The 20,329-nt window shown below is 38.6% G+C and overlaps 1 protein-coding gene across 1 annotated transcript in view; it reads left to right on the forward strand.

The window, feature by feature from the left end:
• LOC114221356 (formin-1-like) overlaps positions 1-20,329 on the forward strand; it is a 290,129-nt gene that overhangs the window by 31,508 nt on the left and 238,292 nt on the right. The window contains exon 3 of the mRNA XM_028119472.2: positions 15,635-15,696. Coding sequence (XP_027975273.1) covers positions 15,635-15,696 — 62 coding nt within the window. The remainder of the gene's footprint in view (positions 1-15,634; positions 15,697-20,329) is intronic.

Below are 20,329 nucleotides of genomic sequence, written 5' to 3' on the forward strand. Positions count from 1 at the left end.
TGCTGATTTTTACTTTAGTAACAATGCAGCAAGATCAGAGGTGGTCAGCTACACATGACTGATTTTCCAAAGTGTGTTACAGCCTCTGAGTAGTGACTGTATTTTGCCTGTGAATCAGTGCAGGCTTCTCTTCATATGCTCTCGTCAATGGTATTCCAAAGTCTCTACAAGAAGAGAAAGTGGGTGATGTGTGTATTTGTGTTTATATATATCTTGTCTCTGTTTTATTTAGTATGTTACTGTTTGTTCCGTTCACTTTGAAGACTTGATAATTGACTTCATCATAACTTTTGGTGAGAAATTATCTGAAAAGGTCAGATTACTTGGGGAAAAACAAAACTAAAACTATCATTGTGAAACTAAAACAATATCCAGAAGATTTTTAAAGAGACATGCTAAACAGAAATGTCTAGAACCAATGTTTCTGGCTGGTTGACAAGGCTGGCATGCCAGTTTCTACTTGTGTGCATACACGTTCTCCCAATATCTATACATTACTGGCCCTTTGAACACAGTTCACACTAAGAATGCTTAGAGATCCTAAAGTACGATTGCCAGATAAAATATAGGTTGTCCATTTAAATGTGAACTTCAAATAAACAATGAATAATTACTTAGTATAAATAGGTCTTAAATATTACATGAGACACACTAAAAGAGTTATCTGTTGTTTATCTAAAGTTCACATCTGAGTATCCTGTATTTTTATTTTCTAAATCTGGCAAGTCCATGGAGGTGTGGGCTGGATGGTGGGCCAGAGCACTGTCTAGTTTTTCTGGGCTGGGCCTCCTTGATGCGACCTTGCCTCCTTGCCTCTCACTGTATTCCTGCAGAGAAGCTGCTGCTCAGCTCTCCAACCCAAACTCTTACTCTGCTGTCTTCCTATATGTCTGATAGGTTTTCCCATCTTTGGTGTTAGGACTGAGAGATGTAGAAAAGAACTACACACACACACACACACACACATCAGTGCTTAAATTCTGAATGGTAGAAGCGATGCAAGTTAAGACCTTCTACTTCTGGGCAGTAACCCCTGTAGCAGGTGCAGCGTGATGTATTTGAGTATTTTTCCATCATTTGGGAGACGAAAGTATCCTGTCTCCCTTAGAAACCTGGGCAGGTGCCTGGCCTCCTGGGTACTTGTCTGACCTGGTTTACTAGAAAATTCCACTCTCAATCAAGTTAAAGCTGGCTAGCTTTCACCTGCCTCTCCAGAGACTGACCTTCACCCCCCTCTCCTGAGGTTCATTTTGTTGGCCTTAAATAAAGGGCTCTGTCAGTTGAGTGGAGGCACAAACTGGAACTTCTCCCAAAGTTTTCTCTCAAGTCAATGAATTGTTATATGTGCCACCTATATATATATATATAGAGAGAGAGAGAGGAAGTGTGTGTGTGTTTCCTCTTACTGGTACTTTGTATATTCATTTTGTTTGAGGGAGGCAATTTTTCTCACTGACTATAAAGCTAAACCTAGTCTTATGGGCACATAGACTATACCGTGATATTTTGGAGATAGCCATTATCATTTATAGAAGACATTCCTGAATCCTGAATCATTTCAAACTAATAGAAAAATATCAAAAAGGATGTATTTGTATACCATCTGTATCGAAACACTTTGCCATAATTTCTTCAGACTTTTAAAATCCAGTGCTGAGGCCCCTTTTGTAACCTTCCTTAATCCAGTTTCTCTGCTTGTCTCCCTAGAGATAGCCGCATTCCCAAAGTTGGTATGGGGGACACCACAATGCAGAACGATAGGAGATGCCATTCACAATTAGGCATATCTGTGTGTTCCTAGGCAATATGTATCATGGGTATTTTGAACCCTGTACAAACAGTATCGATGTATAAATTTTGACAATTATATTATTGTAAATAATACCAGTTTTGTCTCTTCCTTTCTAAATGCTTTCATCTCATTTCTTCCCACCTTGTCCCAGACCTCTAGCATAATGTAGGAAAGTAAGGGTGATGGTGGGCATTCTTAATCTTGCTTCCTGAAGTTTTCATTATTATATTTGAAGTTTGCTGAAAATTCTTGATAGATATCATGAATTTGATTCCCTTCTAAGAATGAATGTTGAGCTTTATTAAGATATTTTTCTGTGTTCTGTATTGTTTTGAGATTTTTGAGATATAGTTTTTCTCCTTTAGTATATTGTGGTAGATATCACTGATAAATTTTCAGATGGTATATAACTCTTGCATTCTTATAATAAACTCTGCATAGTTGCATGGTTTATTTTCACAAATCACTGAATTAGCATTGCTAATTTTGTTTTTTTTTATTTTTAGTTTATCCTTTTTTTATTTTTAATTGCATTATAGAAAGAGAACACGGTCTGTATGATAGCATTACTTTGAAATTTTAAAGAGATTTTTAAGATGAATCATCAATTTTTGCAAATATATGTACCTAAAAAGGATGCATATGGTCGATTTGTTGGGCTCTGGATTATATATAATCAGGGTTGTTAATGGTGTCAGTTAGTGTTTTTATTTGCTGTATTTATCAATTTATGATAGAGGGGTATGAGCTATTTTACTTATTTCTGTCAGTTTTTGCTTTATATATTTTAAGGTTTTGCTTTATATATTTTAATATTTTAATGTTAGTTACATTCAAGGTCATGATTTTTTTAAAAAGATTTTATTTATTTATTTGAGAGAGAGAGAGACAGAGACAGCAACAGAGAACATGAGCCGGGAGGAGAGGGAGAAGCAGGCTTCCTGCTGAGCAGGGAGCCCGATGATGCGACGCGGGGCTCAATCCTAAAACCCTGGGATCATGACCTGAGCCAAAGGCAGACACTTAACCGACTGAGCCACCCAGGCGCCCCTGTTCAAGGTCATGATTATACCCACCACGTAAGAAATAAAACATTACAAATGCATTTGAAGCATTTTGTATGCCCTTTACCATCCCCTTAGGTGAAATTGTTTATTAATCCCGTGTACTTCTTTATACTTAGGTATAAAATCCCCAAACAATATATAAAATGGTTATGTGTTTTAAAAGTCTATAAAAATGGCATCCTACTATGTGTATTTTCAGTGACTTTTTCTCTCAGAATGATTTGTTAGATAACCTGTGTCAGTATGTATAGCTCTAGTTCATTCATTTTAATGTCTGCATGGTATCGCTTTGAATATATCACTCAATATTTGCTTATCTGTATTGTTGATAGAAATTTAAATTTTTCCCATTTTTCATGGTTTAGGAACAATACTTCTATAAATGTTCTTTTTAACACTTGTGTTCATATGTGAATGCTTCACCAGGGGTAAACTTGAGGTAGAAGTTTTGGTTTTATTGATGTATACCTGTAAATTCAATATTGACAAAATGACCTTTAGAGCAACTGTAGCAGTTAATACTCCCATCAACAGTGTGGAATTCTCATTCTTCTCTCTCACCAGCAGTTAGTATTAGCCGGCTTTGTAACAATTCCAAATCTGATGTGTGCGATCATAGTTTCCCACTATAGTTTTAATTTGCATCGTCTTGAAGACAAGTGAGTTTGTTCTTTTATATGTTTATTAGCATATAATAAATTGCTCATTTGGAGCTCCTTTTCCAGAATTTACTGTCCATTTGCTCTTTTTTTTTTAATTGGTTGCTTCTCTTATTTCTTTCTTTCCTTTTTTTAAAATTTTATTATGTTAATCACCATACATTACATCATCAGTTTTTGATGTAGTGATCCACGATCCATTGTTTTCGTATGACACCCAGTGCTACGTGCAGTACGTGCCCTCCTTAATACCCATCACCGGGCTAACCCATCCCCCCAACACCCTCCCCTCTAGAACCCTGTTTGTTCCTCAGAGTCCATAGTCTCTCATGGTTCATCTCTCCCTCTGATTTCCCCTCTTCATTTTTCCCTTCCTTCTCCTAATGTCCTCCCTGCTATTCCTTATGGTCCACAAATAAGTGAAACCATGTGATAATTGGCTTTCTGTACTTGACTTATTTCACATCATCAGTAGCCATCAGGGAAATTCAAATTAAAACCACATTGAGATACCAGCTCTTATTTCTTTCTGGTACTTGTTTGTCCCGGATGCCAATCTTTTGTTGGTCGTATGCTTTGCAAATGTCTTATCTGCGTATATAGCTTATCACTTCCTAGTGACTTCTTTTAACATACGTCATTTTGGTAATTTTAATGCAACTGAATTTAAAAAAAATGTTTTCCTCTTCTAAAAAAATTTTTTTCTGAACCCCAGTTTCATAAAGATACTCTAAGATTCTCCCAAGGTTTTTTTTCTCTTATGCTTTTCACATTTAGACTTTTTATCCACTGGAATTGATTCTTGTGTATGGTTTGAAGTATGGATACTTCTTATATTTTAATTTAGAAATAATCTATCCTTTCCCCACAAGTTTCAATATACCCTCCAATCACACATCCAGTTTCCATATGTGAGTGGCTCTATTTATAGACTTTATTTCCTATTTTATATGGTCTATTTTGTTGTCTATGTACCAATGCCAGAGTTCCTCAATTATGACTTTTTTATTATCCTTGTCTTGTTCCATGCTGCATTTTTAGTTAACTACTCAGTGTTATCTTTCACATATTATTTCCTTCACTGTGTCAGCTTATCCAGCTCTTAAACTTTTAATTTCAATGAGTATATGTTACATGTAGAATATTTATAAATTCTTTGGTTACCTAATATTCTTATTAGTGTGCTGTGACTGTCATTGTTTATAATGGTTGTTATTTATCTTGGTGAAGATTCTAAACATGACTAGAATACTTGTAACATGTTTAATATTTAAAATTTGTATTGTGTGATTTCATGTGTCAATATTTGATCTTGTTGCCTATGTTGACATTTAGCTTTCTTCACGTGTACTGGCAGCTTGGTTTGAAGGATCTTGATCTATAGGTTGCTTTAAAAGAAAAAAGAAGAAAGAAAAGTCTTCCCTCACCCTTTACACTTGTCTATTTCGCAGTTGTCTCACCTGGTCCTTGCAAGGCCCCCAGATCAGAAGCTGGGCTTACCAATGGTGTTTGGGGTACCCTGTCCAAGGTGGTGATATGGATGTTACAGATCTATTTACTGGGGACAGGGGTGGGCAGGGTTTGGAGTTTGGTCTTAATCCCTGTCTGTACCCTCTAGTTCAAGCCCCAGACAGCAGTTGGCAGCAACTTCTTACTTCTTTCCTTTACCGACCATCTGGGAACCCCTCCTCTCTCTCTTTTCCTATTCTTCCTTTCTTTCTTCATCTTCTTCTTTTTTTTTTTTTTTTTAGATTTATTTACTTGAGAGAGAGCACATGAGCACAGTGAGAAGGGGCAGAGGGAGGAGAGAGAGAATCCCAAGCAGACTCCGTGTTGAGCACGGAGCCTGAGGTGGGGCTCCAATGCACCACCCTGAGATCAGGACCCAAGCAGAAACCAAGAGTCAAGCATGTAACCAACTGTGCCACCTAGGTGCCCCTCTCCTTTTTTCTTAGCAGCAAGCCTAGCCCTGGTTTCCTGCCCCACAGGGGGCCCTTTCAGCCCCCATAGCTCTGCAGAAACCTAACTCCAGGCCATCCTGCCTGTCTCTGGAACTGCGGCACAGCAGGCCCAGAGCTTTGGGTCCAAAGCACCACTTGGCTGTTCTATTCCATTTCTGTTTCTCCAAGATGTTATTCTATTTTTGTTCTCGCCTATGACTTCTAGCTTTCTTGCTTTAGATTTTAGATTTCATTATTAAGCAGGTTTAGGAGGAAGTAAAAAATGTGAACCTATAATAACTGGAGGTCTGTTGGGTCACTTAACTTTTTGGAAACGTGGTTGGAAATATCCCTCACTTGTTCCAGTTTGTCTCCTATAGTTACCATATCCATCCTAGTCCGTCTTTCATAGTAAAGAGAAGTGTTCATTTCAGAGCTCTGGTCCACCCTCTTCTCTCCCCACCTCCCCACCCCTTAGGGAACCCTTCAAGTGTTACTATGCCACTAGTAGCAAGGTTCAAGTTTAAATACGAAGTATTGTGACTGCCACCTAATGGCAGCCATCAGGTACTTTCAGCCAGAGCCTAAATTTTATTCTGACAAGTGTGTGCCTCTGTAGATGATTTGTTTCTTGGCTTTTAAATGCTACATGGATAGAAAGGGAAATATAAGTTTTAGGGAGCTTATGTTCCTGGAGTTCTAAACTGTTTAGCATCTCCCCTTTAACAGGAGAGAAAATAAGGGTGACAGAAGAGGATCCCACGAAAAGGCTAGTTACCTAGCACTGGCAGCTAGAATTTCATTGAATGGATGTTGTCCTCATGGTAAGCTGTTTGTCACCTGGGGCCTGGCCCTGAATATTTACCTTGGGCATCTGGGTAGAGGCAAAGACACATAGCCATGAATTTGCTGACCTTTGTACCTATTTTATACCATCACTTCAGGACATAAAGACTCAATTGCTGAGTATTAAAGGATATACATTCCTTGATCATCCCCATCCACCTTCAATTTATCCTCTTGCTGAAGCTCTTTTCTGTCTATATTGGTGAACGAGACCCCATCCCAGTTATTTAAAGCCTCTGAAATGGTATGAATCTCCACATAGTAAACTTGGCTGGAAACTGAGCATATTTATCAGCTATTACTGCAGTAATGCCATGTAACAAACCATGCTTACAATCTAGTAGTTTTCAGTAACAAGCATTTATTTGCACAGGTGCCAAGGTCCTCTGTGGTTCAGCTGAGCCCGGCTGGGCTGTTTCACACTGTGCACAGACTGGACTGGGCTGCTGACCGTGGCTAAGGGACAGGTCTGCACTGGCGGACCCAGCCTGACTGAGTAGTGGCTACCTAGGGTACATTCTTTTGTGAAGGAGCAGGAGTGAAAGAGGGAAGCCAAACTGTGTGCAAGCAAATATAAATCCTTTCCTTGCATCGTGTCCGTTCGCATGGCACTAGCCAAAGCCAAAAGTCCTAGGAGGTACTCTGTACCCCGAGGTGGGAGTGGATGAATATTTGCTGAGCCGTGTTCCAGCCTCTGACAACTCCACATAAAATAATTGAATGAAGTCAAATCTTTTTTAAGAAAACAAAAGCTTAATTTGTTAATACTTAAGTGTAAGTGCAAGAAGCTTCTAAGACATTCCAAGAGGTTCACCTTGAGAAGCCTTCGGGGTGGAAATGCGTGCTGTTCATTTTCTTATACCCACTGCCTAGTACAGTGCCTGGCTTGTGGAGATAGTAAACACATGAATGAAAGCGCTACCAGGTTTGGTGAGAAACTGGTGGGCTTGGAGAGTTGGGATATTTTCCCCATCTTTTAATACTGGCATTTTTATATTTCTGCCTGAGAAAATCCTAAATGTTCTTAACCAAGGAGAGCGATTGAAAGATAAGGTCCTAAACTCATGGGATTTCTCCCAGCTATTGTCCAATCGTGTATTTTTCTGATAAAGGAAACTAGTCATCTCCTTTTTATACATATATAGAACAAAATAATAGCTACATTCATTGATTATTCACATAACTTCTACATGGCCTCATCCTTTTTTTTTAAAGATTGTATTTGTTTATTTATTTGAGAGAAAGAGAGAGAGGGCCAGAGAGAGAGCACAAGCGGAGGGGAGGGTCAGAGGCAGAAGCAGACTCCCCCCTGAGGACGTGGGGCTCGATCCCAGGACTCTGGGATCATGACCTGAGCCGACGGCAGCTGCTTAACCGACTTGAGCCACCCAGGAGCCCCTGGCCTCATCCTTTTTGAAGAGACAGGACAGTTCTCTATCCAAATTAGATTCAGATGCTAAGATTGATGACTACATACATACATCACCCACAAAAGAGGGTATGAAAAGGTTTACTAAAATAGTGAGACTTCTGGGGAGAAGAGGGGAGGCCTCTGAAGCTGCATAGAAAATGCCTTGAAAAAGGAAAGGAAGGAGACTGGCTTGGGGTTTTACGGTATTTAGGGGATAAGGTTGGGCTGAGGATCCCCACTTGTGGACAGTGGCTTGTGCTTAGTGTCAAAGGCTTTGAGGGTCACCTGGGTGGCTCAGATGGTTGGGTATCTGTCTTCGGCTCAGATCACGATCTCCAGGTCCTGGGATCAAGCCCCGCATTGGGCTCCTGGCTGGCTAAGCAGGAGGTCTGCTTCTCCCTCTCCCTCTGCCTCTTGCCCTGCTTGTGTGCTCTCTCTGTCTCTCTCTCTCTCAAATGAATAAATAAAATCTTTTTTTTAAAAAAAGGCTTCGTATTTAGATTGTCCAGTTGTGGGGCAGAGGGGAAGAGGGAGAGGTGTTATCTGCAGTCCAACATCAGAAGAAATAATTGGGCTCCTTATACGCTTATACTGTGATTGTTGAAGGCCCACTGATAAAGAGGTGTTGTGTTGACATTTCAGGTGATAGACCTCCTGGCCACTATTGATTTTGATTATAGCCCACTTTTTCTCTGGACTTCACTGACTTTGAATCTTCCTTGATTGTTGCTAATGGATACCAAGGCAGCTATCCCTTTTCCAAACTGCATTGCTTATAGATACCTGGCGAGGAAACAGATCTAGAGGACCTACTGGGTACCAAGAGCAGGCCATACACTTCACCCTCATAAGCATATTAAATATGAGAGCTCAGGGGCACCTGGTGGCTCAGTCGGTTAAGCGTCTGACTCTTGATTTCGGCTCGGGTCATGATCTCAGGGTCCTCCACACTCGGTGTGGAGTCTGCTTGAGATTCTCCCTCTCCCTCTGCCTCTCCTGCCACTTGCATGCTCTCTCTTTTTCTCTCTGGAAGAAATAAATCTTTAAAAAAAAAGAAAAATAAATAAACATGAGAGCTCAAATTTGATTTTATTCTTAGGTATTGAAGTAAATTGTATGTGATTTTGCCTTCTATGACCAGCATTGTTTTCGTTAATGTAAGAAATAGTTGGAGAAAGTTTCTGCATTTGTTCATGGATAACTTTGTTTGAATGTATATTCATCTGTCAGTAATTACTGTGTTTTCCCAAATTCACATCTCTTATGTACCAACCCCATGATACGGAGCATATATTTATACATTTTTACTATTTTAAAATTTTTAAGCTTTTTTGGTTTGTGTGGTGCTTTTTGCGTGAAAAAGTAACTTACCTTCAAAAGCACTGGTTCTCAACTTTAGAATGTGTCATAATCACTTGGAAGACTTATTAAAGCATCCTCCAAGTTTCTTATTAAGTCTGGGGTGGGCCTGAGAATTAGCATTTCTAAGAAATTCCAGGTGATCTTTAGTTTCAGGGACTAAACTTTGACCAACACTATCTTATAACAGTAATATTCATGAGGTCATGGGTTTTATGTGCTAGTTTGATTTTTTTCCTAACATACATTAAGATAAATATTCAACCGTTAAAATAAAGTCCAGCTGTCTATTACCAAAAGAATGACCTCATTGCTATGCCTGCAAAAGCTTTGGAAATACTGAGTATTCTCCAAGTTTAATTCAGAGGAAGGATCCTTTGCCTTTAAGATTGAAGGTATGTGCTAACCCTGTGTGAAGCAACGTGAGGCAATGGGTAAAGCCAATGAAAGGCAAAGGCAGTACAAATTAGAATCCATGAGCACGAAGAGAGCCATGGTTTTCATCCATTAGGGAAATCAGGAATTCTCTAGTTCCCCAACTGTGCATAATCTGTTTCTGCCAGTGTGGTGTGTGTGTGTGTGTGTGTGTAGGGGAGGGACTTGGATACGTGTGAGAGAGTATAAATGAAAACCAGACACAACCACAAACTGGTGACTGTAGTTCTGGAAGTCCTCATAGAGAAAATAGATGAATCATAGTCACATAACTTGATGGGACCAGCCATTGTCACTCACACTATTCATGTTAACCCCAGGCTCATGGAACCTCCCTGGGATGAATAATACCCCAGACTCCTTTTAAAGAGTTATGGAAAAGATTTACCGAGTTTACTAGTGATTCTAGTGATTGGGTGAAGCCAGCAACCTTTAAGTGCCTAGGAACTTGGAGTTTGGGTTATACCTGAAGCTTACACAACCGTAAGAACAGCAGTAGCAAACAAACAAGAAACTCTACAGGGTAAAAATCACAGGTTCTTTGGGCCTGAATGAATTTGTTGGCACTTACTAGCTTGTGTTTTGGGGAAAGTTGTTTAACCTGTGTACCTCAGTTTCCTTATCTGTAAAGTGGACCTTGGGATGATATAGCATCCACCTTGTAAGGGTGATGTGAGGATGGCATATATTAATCTGTGTAGAGTGCTGAGAAATAGCACTCAGTGTGCCCTGTATCCATATATAATTAACAGAAACTGAGCCAGTGTGAACTGTGGCTCTGGTTACTACATGCCTTCCCATGATAGTGAGCTCACCTTCAGTGCCGCTCTTGGTGAATCGGAAGACAAGGCTCTAATGATACCTGGCAGAAGGGCTGTTTTGTTATTGTGAGCTGATTAAAAAACAAAAGAAGAAGATTTGTACTACAAAAGGGAGATGTATCAATTCGATTAAGTACTCGACTAGAAAGAGTTTTATTTTTAGGGAGGAAAGTTCTTACATATTTTTTCCCCACATGTTGAATCCTGCCGGTCAGGATCCTTTTCCTATTTTTGTCTTTTAATAGAATATGTTATTTTCTTTTTTTTAAGATTTTATTTGTTTATTTGAGAGAGAGAGAGAGAAATGAGAGAGAGAGCAGACAGAACGGGAGGCAGAGGGAGAGGGAGAAGCAGACTCCCCGCTGAGCAGGGAGCCCGATGCGGGACTCGATCCCAGGACCCTGGGATCATGACCTGAGCCGAAGGCAGACACTTAACTGACTGAGCCACCCAGGCTCCCCAATATTTTATTTTCTTAAAAGGCAGTCTTGAAGTTTCTTTTCTGGGGGCTAGATTAATTGAATTTATTTGTTAATTTCCTTTGGGGCTAATGTAGCTTCAAAGTGGTCTGCCCTTTTCAAGCCGTGATACTCAAAATCTTGATTTCTCCTCTTCATGCATTATTCCCAGAGCTACTGAATACCAGGGTGAAATTCTCTTTTTAACAAACAAAAACATCCTTAGTCCTGAACTGAGACCTCTTCCTCACCATCCTCACCTCCATGTGAGCGGGGCTCTCCTCTTGCATTTGCAAACTTAGAAAACATGGAGGGAGGGGACTGCCCCTAACAAGACATATTTGGAAACCACCAACCTAGCTTAGACTCACAATTCTGTAACCTTTATACTCTCTTAGCATTCTCTTGTGAGCCCGTGGCATGAGCCTTCCACCAGTGAAGGCATTAACTTCTCCCTTTTACGTGTTGCCTACAGATTCCATCTTATCCTTCTTCCATAATGGGGGTGTGTCCTTTGTTACACTGGGACCATGGGCAAAAATATTTGAAGAAGAGATGAGTCATGATTTGCTGGATGTTAGCTTTGCAATGGTCTCCTTCATTAATCTGTAAATTAGTCATGACTCTGTCACACCCTTACGGGTACAATTTACACAAAATGAATCATTTCAAAATATAGTCTATGTGTAATTTCTATTTAGAATGTTGATGTTATTTCCAAGGAGCATCAGTTTTGTAAGAAGGTTGGTTTAGCTACAATTTGCCTGCTTTGTAAAGGCCTGGAATTGATTTTTGATTATTCTTTTTTTCTTACATTTTAATGTTAGGTATATAGAAAGAAAATGACATAGAACACATAGAAGTTAAAGAATAATTTTTCATTGAACACTCATATGATGCCACCTTGCTCATAACCCAACTCAATTTGTCTTCTCCTGGATCCCACCGTTATCCTGACTTTAGTTACTATTATTTGCTTTCCTTTTGTCATTTTTTTCCATTTGTGTGTAGCCAGGAGAAGGATTGTTGGGTAGGGAGGTATGAGTAGCTTCAACTTTATTAGAAAATGCTAAACACTTTTCATAGTGATTGTACCAGTTTGCACTCCTGCCACAATTATGTGAGCATTCCATTGTTCCACATCTACGCCAACACTCAGTTTTGTCAGACTTTCAATATTCCTGATTACTAATGAGAATGAGCACCTTTGAATATAATTGTTACTTGTATGTTGTCTTTTTAGAGTGCTTTTGACATTTTTTGTTTTCTGTAGTTTTGTAGGAGTACACATGCACACGCACACACCCACGATCTTTAATTATTTAAGTGTATTTTCCCAACCCTTGGCCTTGCCTTTTCCCTCTTTTTATGACATATTGTGAAAAGAAGTTCTTTATTTTAATGTAGTCAAATTTATCCATTTTCTTTCCTTTATATGTAATGCTTTTTGAATCTTAAGTTTTTCCTAACCTGAAATTATAAAAATATTATGCTGTATTGTCATACTAAACATTTGTAGTTTTACTTTTTACAATTTAGCTTTTAAGCAACTTAATATAGATTATTATCTGGTATAAAGTTGGGAGCCAGTTTTCGTTTTTCCATATACATATCCACATTTCCCAATCAATAATTATTAGAAAAACCATTCTTAGTATAAACAAAGATCTTCCATGATACTTCCGTCCTATAAAGAGACCATGAATTTGCCGTGTCTTTCTGAGTCCTTTATTCTATTATGTTATCCCTCTTTCAGCACTATGCTATTTTAATTATGTTGTGATAATTAAAAATAATTCTTGTTAAATGGTAAGGCAAGTTATCTTTATATTTTCAAGTATCTGGGCTCTTATTGGCTTTTTGCACATCTGTGTTTCAATATATATATTAGAATGAACTCCTTGTTCAAAAAAACCCTCCAAACTCTTAGAAATGCTTAACAGGATTGCACTGAATCAATGGATCAACTTGGGAAAATTAACATCTTTACAATATTGAGTCTTATCAAAAACATGGCTTACTCTCTGTCTCTTTCTTGGTAATACATTTCAACATAATGTTTCTGTTTTCTCATGAGGTCTTAAAAATTTATAAGGTTTTTCTAAGTACTTTATGTTTTTAGGGGTACTGTGAATGTTAAGTTTTCTTTTCGAAACTGTTGCTGGCATCAGGATTTTTGTATACTGATTTTATATCCAGCAACTTTACTAAACTATATATTAATTTCAGTATGTTATCTGCAGGCAGTCTTTTGAATTTTTCTAAATAAATGTTCATAGTGAATAACAGCTTAATTTTTTCCTTTATTTTTATATATAAATGTGTGTGTGCATGTGTGTGCACCCATGTTTTCTTTTTTCTCATCCTATTGCATCCACTAGTACCCTTAGGAAAATAATGAATAGAAATAGTAGTAACAGGTGTTCTTGAGTTAGACTGAGTCTCCTAGGGAAAAGGTTTAAAAGTAAAACATTTGATGTAGATTTTTAAGAAATTAACATACTATAAAATTAACTTTTTCTTTTTGGTGCACAGTTCCATGAGTTTTAACTCATGTGCAAATTCATGTACCCACCACAGTAATCAGGATAGAGAAATGTTACATCACCCCCAAAATTCCTTTGTGTGCTGCCCCTTCGTAATCAAATACTAGCACCCCCCCAACCTTGGCTACTGCTGCTGTGATCTGTTTTTATCCCTATGGTTTTGTCTTTTCCGGAATGTCATATAAATGGAATTAAACAATAATTAGACTTCTGAGACTTTTTCACTCTGCATAATATCTTGAGATTGATATATGTTGATGTTATGTATCAATAGTAATTCCTTAGTATTGCTGAGTAGTATTCCATTCTATAGCTATACCACAATTTGTTTATACATTCACTCTTGAATTACATATATTTTCTAGCTCTGTAATTTATTCATCTTTCTTAAATAAGAAAGCTGCTTAACTTCTTTATGCATTGACTTCTTCCTCATTAATGGGGATAATGTACCTACGTGACAGGGTTATTGTGGGAGGAAAAATGAGTCAATACATATGAAGTACTTAAATAATGCCTCATATATAGTAAATGCTCAATAAATACAATCCATATCATTGTTTCCAAAATTAGTAAAGATTTTGAGGTAGGAAAAAACTTGACAAGTTCAAGGAATAGCAAGAAAGCCAGAGTGCCTGGTCTGTAACAAACAAGGCAAAGACAGGGAGAGGCATGTAGGTGCCATGTTGTGAAGGTGTTATGGGCTGCAGTAGAGTTGGGATTTCACTCTAAGTGCATTGGAAAGCCCGGGATAAGACATGATCTGGTTCATGCCTTTACTAGATTATTCAGACTGCTGTAGAAGAATGGGTAAGGTGGTGGTGGTAAGAGTCAAAGCAGGCAACCTTTCTAGGTTATTGCAGAGGTCGAGGAGAAGACTGTGCTGGCTTGGACCATAGTGGTGGTTGGTGAGTGTGGGGATGGTGAGAAGTGGTTTGATTCAAAGTATGGTTTGGATGTAAAAATTCACAGAATTTGCTGACAGATTCATAGCTCAATGTAACACATTCCCCATAAGAACAGCAGTGTGACCATTTATAATAACAGCAACACTCCTGTCCTGTGTGGCTTTACCAAAGATTTCCCTCATCCAATTTTGAATTGACACCTAAATTTTCATGCCTGATTTCTGAAATCCACTTGAAGAAATAGTCTATCCCTTCATATATTTTTTATTTTTTTATTTTTATTTATTTATTTTTTAAGATTTTATTTATTTATTTATTTGATAGAGAGAGAGAGAGAGAGAGAGAGACAGCTAGAGAGGGAACACAAGCAGGGGGAGTGGGAGAAAAAGAAGCAAGCTCCCCACTGAGGCAGGGAGCCTGATGCAGGGCTCCATCCCGGGACCCTGGGACCATGACCTGAGCCGAAGGCAGATGCTTAACCAACTGAGCCATCCAGGCACCCCATATCCTTTCATACATTTTTTAAATGACATAAAGCTGCTTCTTTAGTACTCATACTCACAACCCCAAACACATTGTTAAGGTAACAACTTATCCCACAAAAATGTTTTTCCATAGCATTTTGCTTTGTGGTCCTCCAGTCTGTATAATTCTATGACCCCACATACTTAGTTGTCCTGCTGGAAATAAAGTTGTCTGAGCCGCTTCATGCTTAGCCACTGGGCTGGTAGCTTTAGTTGTTGGCTGGAGTTCTTGTGTACAGTTGGGACTTTTTGTGGGAATAAACATTATTAGACCCAGGCTAAAATTGGATCAGAAATTTATTTTTGTCCTCCTTTCAACCTCAACTCACCCTAGATTATCTCATCCAAATGACAAATGGTTTTGACTTTCTGAAGCGATCTAAAGATTAAAGTCAGCCCTGGGTGCTTGCTTAGCCTTGCATTCAAATGGAGATTTTTTTTTTAAGCAGTTAAAAATAGAGTTCTCTGATCTCACATACAGTTTTATTTCCCGTGTGTCTGCTCTTAACACGTCTGTATTTGTTCTCAGTGCTGCCTGAGCTTCCAACTCCTCCTTAAAGACAAACACCTGACCCAGTCTTTATCTGGAACACTCATCATGCTTTTTTTTAACCCTATCCTCTCTGCTTAATTTGGGGCCTCTCATAATTCGGGGTTTGCCAAATGGAAGGAAATTTCCCTTCTATTCTAAGCGCCTTGTCCTTTCTTGTCCCAATTTTCAACATCTCTTGTCAGGTTAATGTCAAACTGTGGTGTTTATTGACTTAGTTTATTTGCAGGAGGGACTCTGGCATCTTGGAGATGCTCACTTGAATTTTGTGCATAATTTTGTGCTTTTTTGTAATCGGCTTCTTTTGTGATCTTACAGAATACCAAGCTGCTATTTTACACTTGAAGAGGGAACACAAAGAAGAAATTGAAAACCTACAGGTATATCTCTTTGATTCTCCTGAACTGGTTATTGAGACTGCTACTTCGTTTTCTCATGTGCCGAAGTAAATATTCCCCTTTTGTTGCCATATTTGCTTAGACAGCATCTGCAGCTGGTACCTGCCAGCAGGCACTGCGTTTATCCTGCGGAGGGAAAACTTGCACTCCATTTTTAATATAATTCAATTCCTATTTTTAAGAAATGCAAGTGCCTTTGACTGGGAAAATGATATGCTTGGAGAAGACATTGGTTTTATTTGAAAAGCAGGAAACAAGAGAGAGTAGTTAGACTTATACTCTTTGTAAGAAGTCTTTGAAAACCTATTTTTCCTATGCACGCTGTAAACTATTTTGTTTGGCTTACTCCCATTCATGTATTTGTATCTGTCCTTCTCAGGACATCCCTGAAATATGATGTCATGCAGATCAAGGCACTTAGGGAAGTGGTCCTGGTAGGAGCCAGAGTTGTGCTGAGCCATCCATTCTCTATCCCCAGGGAGTGCTTGGAAATTGCTGACTTGATCCCAGAAAGACTGAGGGATTATTTACTTCCTCCCACTATCTAATTGTCCTTCCCTTAATGTTTGGTCTTTGCTTGTAGTGCCTATGACAGAAAGTTGTAGAGTTCTAATTTCAGATAACTAAATATTGAATCGAGCACTGATTCTGGTTTCCTGATGGCTGGGTTGACCCATACCTTAGAGGACAAGAGCAAAATTTAAATAAAACTTGGTGTTTGTTTGGTGCTAACTCATTACTTGCTAATTTAATGAATTTGTGGATCAAATATTCTTCTTTCCAATAAGTGATAATGTGCTTTTTTAACATAACTGAGACACTATATTGGATTATAGGTCAAGCCATTGCAAATAGCAAAAAAGATTATTAAATAGGTTAGGTGGTGTATAAATTCAGCTTGTTTTAAGCAGTTTGGAAGGGAGAATGAGTCCATTTCACAAAGAAACAAACAACCAAAACTGGAAAAGTACCTCTGTCTCCTAGGGGGAAAAGAGAGGTGGAGGCCCTTAGGTCTTTTGTTGCAAAATGCTCTACAGAGACCTCTCTTCTTTGTTCTGGTGTGCGATAGATTCTCAGCTGTCTCAGAGGAAGTGAAATGGGGATTAATTTAAGAAACAGATTGCTAAAGAGGGTAGGCACAGAAGTGATTCTGTGAGCAGAAGTTTTGTGTAAGAGCTCAGTTGTAAGTTGACATTGGCTTCTCCGGGTTTTAGAGCAGCCCTGTGAGGCTTTGATAGCTAAATAATATTCATGGTAACTGCAGGCTATTACTGTTTTTGAGTTCTTACTTTGTGCTGGGCATTGTTCCAAGGATATTACATATAGTATCTTGTGTCATCTCCACAAAAGTCCAATGATCTTATATCTCAAACTAAGGAAAGGTTGGAGAAGGAAAAGAAGAGTAAATGGAAGGAGAGAAAGTATATTGCAATCATGATCTCCAGTTAAAATAAAAGTTAAATCAAGATTTGATCGATAATAATAAAGGTGAAAAAGTGTTCCTAATTGTATCTAGTTTTCTTTGTCTGTGAAAGGATTATCCGTTCTCTGGGATGCTGTTAGTAAACTTAATTTCTTTTTGTATCATATTTATGATTCATATAAAATTGCTGAAACCCTGTGGCCATGACACACTCCTGCCATCAGGTTGGGGGTGGTGTACCCAATCCATACACTTACCTGTACTTTGGAACTATTTGCAGCAATCACAGGCTGACAACCCTCAATAGGAAACTGGCAACTCTTATCCCTGATCTGACCTAGAGAAGTGTTCTTGGGCAAACACAGCATTTTAAAGATTGAATTAGGAATACACATTTTAAAAATATGGAGGAGTTTCTAAAAAAAAAATTAGAAAATCTGGCAACAGTGGGCTTATTTTCCTGACTTCAACCAGCTGTTTAAAAAGACAACACCTTACCTTTACAGGTTCTCACTTATCTGAGAAATTTTTGCCTGGGGTTGCCATTACCCAAGTTCATGACTATTGGGTAGAAATGTTTTTCTGACCTGCCCTTTTAAGGCACATGATAAAACTAATTCTCCCATGGTACAAATGAAGAGTTACTTCTCTGAGATTCCTAGGATCAAGATTTTTTTTGAAGATTGTTCTATATTGATTCATATAATCTTTTTTTTTTGATTTCAAATATTTAAAGGTTTTTGTTTTTTTTCCTTCATTTTTTTATTATGTTATGTTAATCACCATACATTGCATCATTAGTTTTAATGTAGTGTTCCATGATTCATTGTTTGCGTATAACAGCCAGTGCTCCATGCAGTACGTGCCCTCCTTAATACCCATCACCAGGCTAACCCATCTCCCCACTCCCCTCCCCTCTAGAACCCTCAGTTTGTTTCCCAGAGTCCATAGTCTCTCATGGTTTGTCTCCCTCTCCAATTTCCCCCCCTTCATTCTTCCCTTCCTGCTATCTTCTTCTTTTTTTTTTTTAACATATAATGTATTATTTGTTTCAGAAGTACAGGTCCCGTGATACAACAGACTTATGACAATTCACAGTGCTCGCCATAGCACATACCCTCCCCAGTGTCTATCACCCAGCCACCCCATCCCTCCCATCCCCCACCACTCCAGAAACCCTCAGTTTGTTTCCTGAGATTAAGAATTCCTCATATCAGTGAGGTCATATGATACATGTCTTTCTCTGATTGACTTATTTCGCTCAGTCATGACATGGATAGAATGTCCATGTCATTGCAAATGGCAAGATTTCATTCCTTTTGATGGCTGCATAATATTCCATGGTATATCTATACCACATCTTCTTTATCCATTCATCTGTCAATGGACATCCTGGCTTTTTCCATAGTTTGCCTATTGTGGACATTGCTGCTATAAACATCGGGGTACACATACCCCTTTGGATTCCTACATTTGTATCTTTGGGGTAAATACCCAGTGTTGCAATTGCTGGATCGTATGGTAGCTCTATTTTCAACTTTTTGAGGAACCTCCATACTGTTTTCCAGAGTGGCTGCACCAGCTTGCATTCCCACCAACAGTGTAGGGGGGTTCCCCTTTCTCCACATCCCCGCCAACATCTGTCGTTTCCTGACTTGTTAATTTTAGCCATTCTGACTGGTGTGAGGTGGTATCTCATTGAGGTTTTGATTTGGATTTCCCTGATGTTGAGCAATGTTGAGCACTTTTTCACGTGCCTGTTGGCCATTTGGATGTCTTCTTTGGAAAAATGTCTGTTCATGTCTTCTGCCCATTTCTTGATTGGATCATTTGTTCTTTGGGTGTTGAGTTTAAGTTCTTTATAGATTTTGGATACTAGCCGTTTATCTGATCTGTCATTTGCAAATATCTTCTTCCATTCTGTCGGTTGTCTTTTGGTTTTGTGGACTGTTTCTTTTGCTGTGCAAAAGCTTTTTATCTTGATAAAGTCCCAATCGTTCATTTTTGCCCTTGTTTCCCTTGCCCTTTGGCGATGTTTCTAGGAAGAAGTTGCTGTGGCTGAGGTCAAAGAGGTTGCTGCCTGTGTTCTCCTTTAGGATTTTGATGGACTCCTGTCTCACATTGAGGTCTTTCAACCATTTGGAGTCTATTTTTGTGTGTGGTTGTAAGGAAATGGTCCAGTTTCATTCTTCTGCATGTGGCTGTCCATTTTTCCCAACACCATTTGTTGAAGAGACTGTCTTTTTTCCACTGGGCATTCTTGCCTGCTTTGTCGAAGATTAGTTGACCATAGAGTTGAGGGTCCGTTTCTGGGCTCTCTATTCTGTTCCATTGGTCTATGTGTCTGTTTTTGTGATTCATATAATCTTATCTCAATGTATAATCCACTTCCTTAAGTTCAAGTTAAATTCTTCGAATGGTTTCATTACTCTTTTCATACTGTCAAAGTCTTGTTTATGAATCTGCTGATTCTAGGCACCTTGGAGAGAGCAATGATTTTTTCCCCCTCTCTTTGCAAGTATGTAGCAAAGTGCTTGGCCACATAGATGATGCACAAACATTTCTTAAATAACAACCCGTGATTGAAAAATAATAGTACCTAAATTTAATCAAATCCCTACACTGTGCCAACCTTTGTTCTAGGTATTTAACATTAGTATTATAAAGCATAAATGTAGAAATATAAGCTAAGTAATAGATTTGTCACCATTTTATAGATGATAAAACATGAATTTCCCAGAGACTCACTGGTCAGAAGTCCTGGACTAGTCAGTGGGAGAACCTGAATTTGAATCCACCTAGACCTGTCTGACCCTTTACATTAATTGGTGTAGCATTACTGGAAAGAACAGTGGATCCAGAATCAGGTCTGGATTGTGGTCTTGGGTTTGGGGCAATGAACAATGTGAGTGCTTTCAGCTCAGTTTCCTAATATCTAAAATGAGGGGCCAGGCCATATAATTTCTAACAGTGCCTTTGAATTTTATTATTGGCCCCACCATGCTTGGAAAAAAAGTTCATTTTATCCATTTTTTTTATTTTTATCCATTTTTTTCCACAACTTTTTTTTCCATATTTTTATCCATTTTTTTTCACATTGTCCTTTTAGACTTGGGGTTATCTAACTCAGAATCTCTAAATCCCCATTCTTTACACATGCCCTTTTATTCTTTTAGTTTCTTTGGGAGGTTC

The sequence above is a fragment of the Eumetopias jubatus genome, unplaced genomic scaffold (genome assembly GCF_037043125.1).
Source record: "Eumetopias jubatus isolate StellerSeaLion01/CBP00866 unplaced genomic scaffold, mEumJub1_p1.0 scaffold_7, whole genome shotgun sequence".
NCBI classification, from domain to species: Eukaryota; Metazoa; Chordata; class Mammalia; order Carnivora; family Otariidae; genus Eumetopias; species Eumetopias jubatus.